The following is a 13,494-nucleotide window of genomic DNA, read 5'->3' as shown; positions in this document are numbered from 1 at the left end:
TCATGAATTGTTTCACATTATGATTTATTTCAAAAGTCATTAACTCCAAAATTCTGCCTATGCCAGTTCGACAAGTTTAAAATGTTCGCATATCTGTAACCATATTTCTTCACAGATGTGTAACATTTGACCTGAGATTGGATTGTATTAAATATAGTTAAAGGATGCATACTTGAAAATAGGGTTACATAAAGGAATGTTCTAATAACAAATTAAATGCATCTGTGACTGCATTTTCTTACCAGTATGCATATTAATTCCTCCAATTTCAGATAATTATCTGAAGTAGTCTAGAGAATAGTTTGTCCTACTTTTAATAAAAAGTAATAGTATAAACAATAGCATAATACTTAAATTCTGGTATGCAGATGACTTTACAATTAGAAAAACTGCTACTGAAAGATAGATAAACAGTAAAATAATTAATATTGCATGCACAACATATTCCTACATTGTACTGCAAATGCTACTGCAGTTAGTGATGTTATACTTTATATATTCCATGTAAATATAATATGATTTATATAGGCTAAACAAGTATTCCAGAGGTTTATAACAGTATTTTGCGTTACTAAAGTTATCAAAAACCTTAAGAACATCCTAAAAAGTTAGTAACAGAGTTTCCTAATTACAGGAGGGAAAAAGAGGAATGAAGCAGTAAATGAAACAAAATAAAAGCTAGGAATACAATCTACCTTTCCTAACCCTCAGATGTGCCTTTAATGCCTGTGTTATCTTGCTATATCTTATGTTTGATCTAACTTCTGCATAATACAGAGGTGCACATTAAGAGCTTGTGACAGCCATAGTAATATATTTATTTAGTTTTTACTTTTTATATTAATTTTGTGGTAGACTATGGAAGAACTAAATTATGAGAAATCCTGTGAAAATGTAATATTGAAGCTGATGGTACTATCTCTCCAATATACGTGCTGTTGGATTGTTCTCTATTCCAGAGAAAGACCGAGTTTAGAGTAAGTTGTTAAATTATTGTGTTGTTTTGGTATTTTTAAAACAAACTTATCACTAAAGGAAGGTGCTTATTAGAACAAGCTAACACTTTTTGTTCTTTTAATTTCTCTGTAGGAGCATATTTCTCTTAGAACAACAAAAATATTGTAAGCTCATATTTCTAGCATGCTTTGGGCTTTTTATTTATAGTGTTCTCGTGTGCCAGCTGAAAAACTCAGTGGAATCATAGAAGTAACAGTGATCACTGGAGACACAAAAAAGAGTTAGCAAAGATGGCTTTTATGTGTTAGGATTCGTTTAGGCTTACACAAGAGATAAAGAAATGGTTGTTACAAAATAACAGGATTTGAGGCAGGTAATGCTAATGTGATGTGTATTTAAAATCAACGCATCCAGAAATGTCACAAGGCTAAGAATATTAACTACTGGAATTATTCTTTATAACTGTTTGAAGTAAATTAACCCCTACAAATACATGGTTATGAATTACTGTGTTACCATCACTGTCTATCATTATCAACAGGAAGACATTCCTCAAGTGTGCTTCCATCGGTAATTCTGCTTTTACTATGGAAGCACAGGGTTTTTTATATGTAGTTCATAAGCGTAAGTTCCTTTACTATCTACTGTGAGATTTTTTTTCTGTGAGCAAGTGGTATAAATTTTCCACATATCACCTTTCCTCTCAGTGTGATTTTTCTCCAGTGACGAACCCTGATCCCGTCCTTTTGCTCCAAGCCAGGTTTGCTTTGCTGCAGGCTGACCCCATTTTGTTCCTCACAGTGCATCTTTCAGCACTCAGTCACTCAGTATGCCTTAGTTCTCCTTTCACAGATACTAATACTCAGACTGCACTAGCATTTTCACTTCCAGAAATGAAGCAGACATTTATTAACACATGGAACAAACATTTTTGTATTATTACATATGCCTATTGGATATTAACAATCCTGTTTCATAGGTACAGTCTCAGGGGAGATACTGTGCTTAACCTTGTCTTAATTTATGCCGCTCTAATTGAACTTACACAAAAGTCAGAAGACTTTGAAGTAAAGGTAATTTTTTCTGGTAACAACCTTTCTGTTTTAACCTTCACTGTATGATATTGCGAAAGTGCTTAATCGAGTATATATTCTATATCAAAACCATAAAATAACTCAAAATTACTAAAATAAGTGAGAGGACATTAATTCAGTGCTTCTGAAGTTGGTGAAAAGACTGTGTTGCCTCCTGTACAAGCTGGGTCAGATTGAAATAGCAGCTGAAGTGGTTTTATGACTAAGAGCCAACAAATGAGATTGTACCTTTAGTTTTGTAATTAGGACATGTATTAATCTTACTTATGTCTTAATTTGAAGTTTCAGATTAATATTCTGTTACTAATGTAGCAGAAAAAAATAAAGTGTAAATTTCTCTGCTGTCAGCTAATTTGCTATTTTTTCAATGTGGCAAAATAAATTAACTTTTTCATTATAAATAAGAAAATGCAGTATCTAGAATAATCAACATTTAAAAATGGGACAGAAGTTTCATTTGGTTTACCAAGTTGATGACTGTAATGTTATTTCTTTTGCATGAGGCAAACATATTTTAGGCATTTTTTACTTATTTGCATATTAAAATCTGTTTCAAATTTATCTGGTTAAATGAAGGTTAAAGGGAAGACAAAGCTTTTTTCATGCTAGGTACTCGGCGGTGTAGTTTGTCTGGATATTACTTACACCAGTTGTCATGTCTTAAACTATATTAGGCATCTCAGAATTACTGCTTCTGTTAGAAACTCATGTTATAAACTTGATTACATATGAAAGACCTATAGGGTAAACTACTTTCACCTACATAGGATTTGTGTAAATATGGAGTGTAATTTGCAGCCAGGCTAGTAGTCAGAGGTTGTTTGGAGTTCCTCTATATGATAAGCAGGGATCAGGTTTAATTGCTCCACATTACCAGCTGTTGCATTTAGGGTCACCGTTAAGCTTTCCCATTTAACTTAGCAGATTAAGACATTCCTTAGTATAAGGTGTTTTTGACCAAAAATATTATGTATCAATTACTTGTAGGTAGTTCTTATGCCAGGGATTGAAGAGACAGCGCTGGTAATTCGTCAGATTGCTGACAACATTTTGATAGCATCTAATACAAGTCCTCATGACTGGTTGGACAAATCCTGGCTTTCTGTCTTGCCATCTGAGGTTTGTCTATCTTTCCACTGAATCACACTATTTTCTTCCCGTTTCTGACTTAGAAATTTCTAGGCTTTTTTTTTGTTTTGTTTTGGTTTTGTTACTGTTCTCTTAAAATATGTTATTGAAATAAGTATTATTATATACAGAAACAAATATTTCAGATGTATCTTTGTACATACATATATAGGGCTGGAGCACCTCTCCCGTGAAGGCAGGCTGAGAGAGTTGGGCTTGTTCAGCCTGGAGAAGAGAAGGCTCTAGGGAGACCTTAAAGCAGCTTCCAGGACCTTAAGGGGGCTACAGAAAAGCTGGAGAGGGACTTTACATAAGGGCCTGTAGGGACAGGACAGGGAGTTTAAACTGGAAGACGGGAGATTGAGATTAGACATTAGAAAGAAATTCTTCACTGTGAGGGTGGTGAGCTACTGGCAGCAGTTGCCCAGAGAAGCTGTGGCTGCCTCACCCCTGGCACTGGTGAAGGCCATGTTGAATGGGGCTTTGAGCAACCTGGTCTAGTGGAAGGGTCACTTGCCTCCCACTAGAACAGTGAATAGTGCCGCTAACAGACTTGCTTTAATACAAGATAGCAGAAATCTCCGTAACTGCTCATGCAGTAGCTGACATCTGGTATTTACAATAAAATCCTGAACTGGTCCATTAGTCACAGTCAAATATATGACTTTATCTTGTATATTAAAGTTTTCAGGTTAAATTTACAGATTCATTCATTTTATGTGGAAGCTTTGAATTTGTGTAAAGCAAGATCCTTTTGGGGATTTGCACAATTCAGAAGCATTTTAAATCACGTATTGACATGGCCTTTAAAGTGTGCAATATTGGATTATAGGTTTTCCAATTTAGAGATGAAGTTCACCAGTAAAAATCTGAGAGGAGGCACTGATTGTCTCTGTTAAAGGTATTAGATCCTGGCACCTGCTGAGTTCAGAGTTTCATGAAAGTCAGGAACCAGAAACTCTGATTCCTAAAATGCTACAGTTCTGAAATTTTTGCCCTCTCTGTGACACTCAGCCTTCCCTTAGCAACTCCTGCTTTAGGCACGTCTCATTGCTGTTTACAAACACTGTGCAAAACAAAATTAACATTGTCAGCTTATTTTGACTTAGGAAATCCTCTTCAAAATGGAGAATAAACAGTAAATGTGATACTGTGTTTTCAAATCAAGTTTACATCATTCACTAGTTTCACCCTTTAGAACAGAAACAAGCATCTTTAGACTACTTGCTTTTTATCAAACTATTATACAGAACTTACTCTTGCAAAAACAATATGTTATATCTGTAGTAAAAAAAAAAATTTCATCATGCTATAGAAGTACACTATTTGAAAACTCTTATTTCTATGATCCACTGTATGATCTATTTGTAGGGATATCATTCTTCAAAAAAATAAAAAAGGGAAAAAAAAAAAAGTTTGTCAGATATCAATCTAACTAAATAATTTCCATTTCCAGACAGAGAAATGCCTGCTTACTTTTCCATGTGTCAACCCTCTGGTTGCTCAGCTTATGTTAAAGAAGGGATCTTCACTGAATAAGTTGTTTCTTGCAAGCTTTGATCAACTTCAGGAACTTCTGCCGGAGGTTCCAAAAAAAGTTTTAAAGGTTAGCCAAAATTAATTTATGTATGAGATCAATCTTTTTGCACTGTTGTAATACAGTTGGGGTTTTTTATTCTGATGCTACGTGCACATTTGCTGGTATCTTTTAGAAATATCTGCTAATTCTCAGCAGATTTTGTGAAGTCAATTCTGTACTAATGAAAGAGAATAAAGTATATTAAGGTATTGATTTTCCTGTATTTCAAGAGACAGGCTATTACTTACTCTCGTTATAGATTTAAGACAGGTGCAACATTGTCTACTGTACATGCCTCTCCTTCTGTACTGATCTCTTCTTTCGAGTAAACAAAATATTATACATCTTAGAATCCTAACAACTGGTTTAACTTTTCATATTTGTCAGTGTAGACACATACTAGAAACACTCCTCAAGAATCTTTTTCTCTGTTTCAGCGTTTTAGTGACATGACGTCTTCATACAGCGGAAAGGCTGCTGCTCCTCTGGAAATACCAGGGAAAGGTGAACCATCCCCAGAAAAGCAGAGTAACTTCAACACATTGTATCCAGATTATAAACAAAACCATCAGTCTTTAGGACTGCTTGGTAAGACACAAAACACCAGAGGTAATATCTTCAGTTACTGGGAAAATGTAGCTATGTGAAAATCTGAGTGTATTAGAATCTGTATCTTCTAATAATGGAAAGGTCTGAGGAGACAGATTGCAATAAAAATGCTCAATGGCATCTTGGTTTTCTGTAAATTGTAGAGAAATAAGCTATCTTTTCATTCTCCAAACAGAATGATTCAAATTTTTCTCTACCAGGAGCATCTCATACGAGTTCTGAAGCCTTCATTCCTCCACTGAATCCTCATCGGGGTTTTTTTTACTGTGATGCTCCAAGCTATTTACAAAAGAAATCATGTTCTTCAGAAGTAGTTATGGGAAGAAAGCAGAATTTCTTTGCTGTGCCAAAGGACTGTGAAGATTTTGCTCATCTAGATGTTACTAATTCTCTTCATGTTCAAAGACAGCCTGTGAGGATGCATTGTAGCTCTGAAGTTTCTTCCAAAAACTCTGAAAAAGAGAATTTCTTTGCAACTTTCAGTGACTGTGAACCTCAGGAGAGCTCACAGAGTTTTCTAGAAGAATTCAGAGACACAACATTTAAGAGCCCAGAAATTCTGATCGACCAGACCCCATGGAATGGCTCTTCATTCACAGGCCCATGTGATTCATTTGCACCTGATGGGTTCCTCTCTGATTTCTTTGTTGACGTAGATGAGCTTCACAGTCTGAGTTTTCACCAAATAGGTAGAGAAACTAAAGAAAAGAGAAAACAAAATCCGCCATTCTTGTGGACAAAAGAAAAAAATAGAACAGGTATGTTCAAAGCATATGTTTGCTGAGATTCTATTTGTAAGTCAACTGAAACAGAAGTATCTGTATCACTAGATTTTGTATGTTCTTCAGCTAGTTGTTAAAACAAATGCAATCCAATTGTTGCATGTTTCCTTTACTAAAAAACTTACCTGCATGTACTTGTCTCCTGTGTTAAAAGATTCCTAAACATTTGTTTTCTGGTTTGAGCATAAAGAATATTAAAAACAAACAAACAAACACACAAACCAAACTAAAACCAGAATTGTGTCATTTTTCCATGGGAAAATATTGGAAAATAGAGTTTTCCAATATAGTAAGATTCATCCTCCTCTTTCTTTGAGAGTGCCTGAAATGTGCATAATTATCATGCCTGAATTTTTTTTTAATTATGAGAAAGATGGCTTTGTAAACATAGGTTTGGACAAAAGGGTTGTTTTCTCTTAAAGGCCAAAAAAGTAGATACGGCAGATTCTGAGAGTGAGATATAGATACTTCTAATGGCTGTGTTTTGCTATTGGTGTAAATGGACTAAGAATTTCACCCTGACAACTTTAAAGTTTTATTCATACAGCTCTCTTATTCTTGGATTATGTTTTTTTAACTAATGTCTCCAGGGCTAAACTGTTTACTTGAGATCATTCCAAAGCCTGTTTCTTCAAATAGATGGTATAGTGTGTACTTCAAAACTTTGTTTACCCTGAAGGTGTATACAGACTTTACATAACATCTTCTTGATTCCCTCTTCTTTTTGTTCTTTTTTTTTTTTTTTAGTTTATCTCTGGTTTTTGTTCTCAAATATAGTTATCTTGAGGCCTTTTTTGATAAGCCATAATATGTATCCATGGATTCCTGAACGTAAGAAAGCATCAGTAGTCCCTGTTAGACAATGTATTGCTGCATCCTATATTGTAGGGTGTTTTTTTAAATTCTGCTGCTTCCCTATAGGTGAAGTGCCACGTTCTTTAAAGATCCAGGGTTAAGCTTCTTAAATAAAGTGCCTAACTCCTAGTACAGATGATTTAATTTATGTTTTCTTGTTGCTACCTGTTGTTAAATCTGTTGCTAGTATGGCAAGGTCAGCATAGCATTAAAATGCTTTCACTAAATAGATGGGACTCACTCCTGAAAACACAAGTAGCTAATTGATACCATTAAGTTTCTTGGGCTGTTTAAGGTGATTATGCAAATAATGAGAGGAAAATTTAATTGGATATGGTGAACTGCTTTAGAGTTTCAGCCTCTGTAAAGTAAAATGTTTATACAGAAACTCTGAACAGACCTGTTGCCTCTCCATTGTGATTAAATTCTAGACCTGGGGTATTATGGCTAGGTAACAGTGTTTCAGTAGCCTAAAACTGGCACTGATAGTATAAAATTCTGAGGACTGTAGTTTCAGTAGACATCAGGGCAGATTCTTCTAGAACCAATTTTACACTATTCTGTAAACACTGTGATCATAGAATCATAGAATGATAGGATGATTTGGGTTGGAAGAGACCTTAAAGATCATTCAGTTCCAGCCACCTTGCCATGGACAGGAACATCTTCCACTAGACCAGGTTGCTCAAAGCTCCATCCAACCTGGCCTTGCACACTGCCAGGGATGGGGCAGCCACAGCTTCTCTGAGCAACCTGTGCCAGTCTTTTACCACCCTCACAGTGAAGAATTTAGTCTTAATACCTAATCTAAACCTATCCTCTTTCAGTTTAGACTGATTGTCTTTGGGGCCTCCTCTGGACTTGCTCCGACAGGTCCATGTCCTTCTTCTGTTGGGGATCCCAGAGCTTAATGCAGTGATCTCTGAGTAAAAAGCTTTCTGTAATACTCTTCCCATTAGGGCAGAATTATACTTAAATCTGAATCAAATAAAAAACAAAAAGTGGTTTGGGGTTTAGATTTGGGAAGAATAGGCTTATTTTACTTTATTATTAAATAGCCAGGGGAAAAGTAAGTATACTAAATAGTTGTGCATGCTAATGCAAAACAAACAGACCCCCACAAGACACAAAACCAAACCCCACCTTAATACTGTGAAAGCCTTATGAAGGCCCAGATTTAAGAAACGTGAAATGCCAAGTTTAAGAAATTTGCATAGAGTTAAGTTAAAAAGACACATTGGGAACCCCCAGGGATTTCTTCAAGCTTCAGATCAAATTTTTATTAGCCACAAACAATGCCAGTATTTCCAGTGGAACAGATAAAATCCTCAGGTCAGTGTTAAAGATTTTTGACAATACTTTTTGTAAAGACTAAACAGGATTTTCTTACAGTAACTGATTTTGAATAAGCAACTACTCAAATATTTTACTGTAAAAATAATCTTATGAACGTAAGTAGCTTTTTTTAAAACAACTTAGAAACATTAACATAGCTCTGGTTAAAAAGAAACAACTTTCACAATTATTAAATAGTACTGAGTGTCATATTAATGAAATAGAAGTAAGCATTCATTTTTTTGTTGAAATACTGTGAAATATTGTGGTTAAGCATAACACGGGTTGGTGTATTTATACTGCATAAGGTCCTATATTACTACTACAGGATGATATGCATAAAAATGATCAGCAGTAGTGTCTAGTTACTATCTAGAAGTAGTTAATCTGTACACATTTGCTTTTACGGCAGTTGATACTTTTCACACAGAGCTGATTAGAGCTGAAGTCTGATTAGAGCTGAGAAACATGTAGTTAAGTCTGCATACACATTGTATTTGTAGTTTATCATGCATAAAATTTCTTTCCACTTCCCTTCCAGATTCAGGATTTGCAGAAGTACCAGAGTTCAAAAAACGAAGACTGACATATGAAAGAGTCCCTGGAAGAAGTGATGGACAAACACGTCTTAAATTCTTTTGAATGGGATGGAATGGGGATTTGTATACCACACACACTTTTTAAAATTCTTAGTCTTTGAAGGGAAATAGATTGAATTGAACTTTTTTGTTCATTCTTAGAGAGAAATTAGGGTTTGTGATTCCTTACTAATTCAGAATTCTTTTGTATGTTTTAAAAATTTTACTAAACAAACTGGTTCCTTGAACTTGGAGAATTACTGTTTCTCTGTTCTCATGGGTGATATAAAGTTACTTTATCACTCTTTATGCAAAAAATAAAATATGGGTGAAAAAAACCCAGACACGGAAGCTAATGGAATTTTTAAGTCACCTGTTTTTGTTCCCTGAGCATGCAGCTTTACAGGTTTAAAGACAGACCAGGTACGCTGAACTCTCAAGGATGCTCATAAGGTTTTAGAGCTTTCTTGCACCCACAGCTGTGACTCTCTGTATTTTCCTTTGGGTGCAGTTCCACTTCTTCACCTCTGCAGCTCCTTTAGGAACTCATGTGATAAGTTCATGAACTGCCTTTTATCATAATTAAGCTACAGAAACAACCTATTTGTTTTATGGACAGTTTTATTTGTTTTATATAAGAGATATGCTGAGATTTACAACTCTGATAGTTTTAATTCAGAGAGCTTGGCTGTGACCCAGCTCTCTCATAATCTGGTGGAGGCCATTTGTTAGCATCCACATTTTTCAGTCTTGCTTTCTGTCGGCAAGCACGGAGATGGGAGTCATCTGCGAGGCATTGACAGATAATGAAGGCTGCAGCTGGAAGAGGTAAGAGATTAGTGAGTGGGGTAAAAAAAAAAGGCATCTCAATTGCAAGCTACAGAAGAGAGAGGGTAGAATAGTACCTGAACCTTCACTTCCCATCAGAAGTTTGGCAATGAAACAGGAAGTATGTGTGGGAGCAATAGTAGACAGTAACTCCATTCTACTGCAGGAATGCATGCACAGTTTGCACCTGCATGCCTGCCAGCTCCAGTGCCTGCTCAGCAACCTGCAGCTGATTCAGTTTTAGCATTCGCAAATCTCTCTGAGTTTGATGCAGTAACAGAAAGAAAAATGAAACAAGTTTATGGTTTATACTTTTAGTAAAATACTTTCTTGCCTTTTTGAGTCTTTATTAAGTGCATATTCACTTCTTGGATAAATAAAACCAACATTTAGGGGAGAAAACTCTGGTCTCAGAGCAAATGGAGTGCTGATTTTTAGCTGAGAATTCCTAAAAGCTATGATGACAGCAGTAATAGCAATTTTAGTTCACAGCAAATATCTCCAGACTATTTGTACCCAAATTATTTGCAACACTTTCGAAAACACCTTTCAAGTGTAACTTAAGAAGAAATATAGCATAATTGTGAACAAGGTCTCCCTACTTTTCCCGTAATAAGAGAAAAAACTTAAATGGAAATTGCAGTTTGCTTACTATTTGTGGTCCATTTTTTGTGGTCATTTGACCTAACCATTTCCCTTCTCTTTGATTCATGGGTTTGGCTTTGTTTGTCAGAGCTGCATCCCAAATTGCCAGGCCCAGGAATGTGTTCTTTTAGTAGTGCAACTCAACAAAGGCTTAGTCACAGACAACCACGGTGCAGAAAATTATAGCTGCCCCTGACAAACTATTTATTTATGTCCTCCTTTCACGCAGGCAAAGGCTGACGCCAGAACTTTTACATGGGCAGTCTTGAAAGACTGGCTCGGATGATCTCTAGATCACTTCAAAAACAAGGGCATTTTGCCCATGTTAAGTAAGCAGAGAAAATTGAAGTGCTGTCTGTGTTAAGTTTCCATTAGGTAGAAAAGATGTTAGTGTACAGTTAGTTACTGGCAGCACAGTGGCAAATAGAGGCAAGGGCTTGCAATGACCAGTCATTTTTGCTTTGTTTATGACTCTTGGTATCTCACAGATACGTACACACTAGCAAATTCATCATAGGTGCCATTCTCACCCCTCCTCCCATCTGTTTAATATGGAGGATTATTGCACTGTAAAAATGCACTTCCCTTCTCCCCCAGATTATCTATAACTAAAAATAATTAGGAAGTCACTACCTCCTAACCAGCAGTCCTCCATCAGTGGGGAAGGACACTCAGTTCTTGGATCGAATTTGAAACTGCTCAGTGATGAGGCAGGTAGCAGCTGTAGGTGGGAAAGAGCTGAGCTGAGGGACTGTGGCAGGTGGTGGCAGCAAAGGGGGCCTTGTGTCTCATGTGAGGCACTTGGTGCACAGTGTGCACTCACTTGATGTGCTTTATTGTGGGCATCCTGTGGGACCTGCTGCCATGAAACCTAGTATGAAGGCCTCTGTGTGCTGTGTGGAGTGTTAAAACCTAAGCAGTCAGCCCCCGTGGATGGTCTTTGGGAAAGAAAGCCAAGACATTGTTACATGTCCAGAGCTGCCTATCCCACTGTAGGTGGCATCTATTAAAGCAGGGGCAGCAAAAGATGATGCTTGTCCCTGTCCAAACCACCCCAGCTGTCAGTTTTGCAAAGAAGAGTGCAAACATAACTGTAGCTGGAGATGAGACATTGTCCTGTTGAGGAGGCAGGTAAGAGAGACCCCGTTCTGCCTGCAGCAGCAGACATCTGCCCAGGCTTGTCAGGTTCCTGAAAGGGAAAAAAGGGACCTGCAAAAGCTGAGCTGATAAAACACAAGCTGCTTCATTCCACCGATACAACATCACCAGCAGTGGCATGCTTAGTAAAACTGACTCCCTACAGGAACCCAAGAGCCTCAAGACCAACTAACCCTGCTGTGGAGCTCGGTCTGACACCTGACTTTTGTCATAGACCATGCCTTGGGAGGGCAGAGGTGGCATTGCTATCATCCCTCTCCCTGCTTGTATCCTGCAACTCAAATCAAGCTGAGTAAAGGAGCACACTCCTCTGAAGAGACTGGAATGTGTTTTCCTCCTGAGACTACAGAGTAACCACCCCACTTGCTGGTACACCACAGTGGAGTGCTCCTAGTCCATCTTGCAGCTGATGCATGGTGTTTCTACCCACTGCTGGTGCAGGGTGTGGATGCAGTCAGGGCCTGCAGAATACTCAGCGCTGCTCCTGCAGCACCTGTGGACTGTGGTGCTCCAATGGAAAAGTACCACACGGGGCTGGGCAGGGCAACCAAGAGACAGCGGTCGTGGCTGTGTGGCAGCAGCTGCTTTCTTGTGCACACTGTAATTTGGCAGTTTGTTATGCCAGCTCAGCAGCCACTCCAGAGCCCAAGCTTCAAGCAAGGACACTAAGCAGGGAAGTGTATGCTGCGAGGGAGCCTGGTTTAGAGCGAGGTGTCCCTGCCCATGGCAGGGGGGGTTGGAACTTGATGATCTTAAGGTCCTTTCCAACCCAAACTACTCTATGATTCTGTGTGGGGACAGGGAGAAGGTTTCACTGTGGGAGGTGAAAGAAATACGAAGGGTTTGCATGGGAGGGAGTGGCCAGCAGCCAGCTGATGGCTGTTAGCAGGCATTTAATGCATATTCTCATCCCTCTACACCCTCCCTGACTTGTACATTCTGACCGCAATCCGAGTGTCTGACCAGTTATGTGCAAGTAAGAACAACCAGGCTTCCTGCAGGCTTCTGCAGTGAATGAATGCCCGAAGTACTGAAAGCAAACCTGCCCTGTTCAAATAGCCTACAAAGAAATGAAGCAAGAGTAAAGAAAAGCCCTTAAGGAAGGATGTTCTCTGCATTTAGTGGCAAAACACACACTGGCAGTTTTACAACCCACATTTCACTGCCTTCCTGCAGGACAGCAAGCATGAAAACCTTTTGCCAAATAGCGTGAGGCCTCCCCTCCCACTGCAGAATCAAAGTATCCTCTTCCTTACAATATCTTCTCTTTGTTACAATTAAACAATGAGTTCAAAGCCCGGGAAAGTAGGGAAAGGAATTTTATTTCCAAACTTTGAAAAGATTAATACAAACAATAAAAAGTAGTCAACATTACAAACCTATTAAAAAAAGTTAGTTGTCCTTTTAAAAGTGCTCTATAAAAAAATGAAGGCAAATGACCAAGCACATTTTAGTATTTTTGCGTGCTGTAAACCTTGACAATTACACGTACAACTATCTTTGGGTGTTCACAGGTTTTTCGTGTCTGTTTGGTCACAATTTATACATGTCAAGGATATTCCACCACAACAGTACCTTTACTACAACTAATTAGGAGAGCGTTACAGATTAGAAGTCTTGTAAGAAAGAAGCCTTAGGAATCAAGACTGTGCTACACACTGTGTCCAGAAGTTTCTAATATGTGTCATTTATGGACTTAGATGCACTTGAAAAAGAACTGTAGTTGGTTCCAGTTTACTAATAGAAGCAAAATTCTGCTGGGAGCATTACTTCAGTACTAACAGCATTTAGTTTTATACTTTAAAAATTCACTTTCTGAATGTTTTATTGGGGGAAAAAGAAAAAAAAAAAAGAAAAAGAAAAAAAAAGGATGCAAATCCCAAATAATTTCTATTCTCATTTCAGTGTAACAGTTTACCGAGATAGTAATTTAGTAAATATCCAGG

General features: G+C 37.6%; 1 protein-coding gene across 7 annotated transcripts in view; it reads left to right on the top strand.

The window, feature by feature from the left end:
- Positions 1–9,327, top strand: part of SHOC1 (shortage in chiasmata 1) — a 45,652-nt gene extending 36,325 nt beyond the window's left edge. For 5 of the 7 annotated variants that reach the window (XM_061368823.1, XM_061368822.1, XM_061368824.1 and 2 more), the window contains 7 exons: positions 856–977; positions 1,937–2,030; positions 3,039–3,170; positions 4,636–4,785; positions 5,196–5,346; positions 5,568–6,125; positions 8,881–9,327. In XM_061368823.1, coding sequence (XP_061224807.1) covers positions 856–977; positions 1,937–2,030; positions 3,039–3,170; positions 4,636–4,785; positions 5,196–5,346; positions 5,568–6,125; positions 8,881–8,981 — 1,308 coding nt within the window. In that variant the 3' untranslated portion in view covers positions 8,982–9,327. The remainder of the gene's footprint in view (positions 1–855; positions 978–1,936; positions 2,031–3,038; positions 3,171–4,635; positions 4,786–5,195; positions 5,347–5,567; positions 6,126–8,880) is intronic. The other 2 variants (XM_061368828.1, XM_061368825.1) reach the window with 1 other exon arrangement.
- The last annotated feature ends 4,167 nt before the right edge of the window (positions 9,328–13,494 follow it).

This window comes from Neopsephotus bourkii, unplaced genomic scaffold (genome assembly GCF_033783945.1).
Source record: "Neopsephotus bourkii isolate Nb327-2 ecotype Australia unplaced genomic scaffold, CSIRO-AGI_Nbou_v1 NB_1447, whole genome shotgun sequence".
Classification (NCBI taxonomy): domain Eukaryota; kingdom Metazoa; phylum Chordata; class Aves; order Psittaciformes; family Psittacidae; genus Neopsephotus; species Neopsephotus bourkii.
This window is presented reverse-complemented; position numbering and strand designations above follow the sequence as displayed.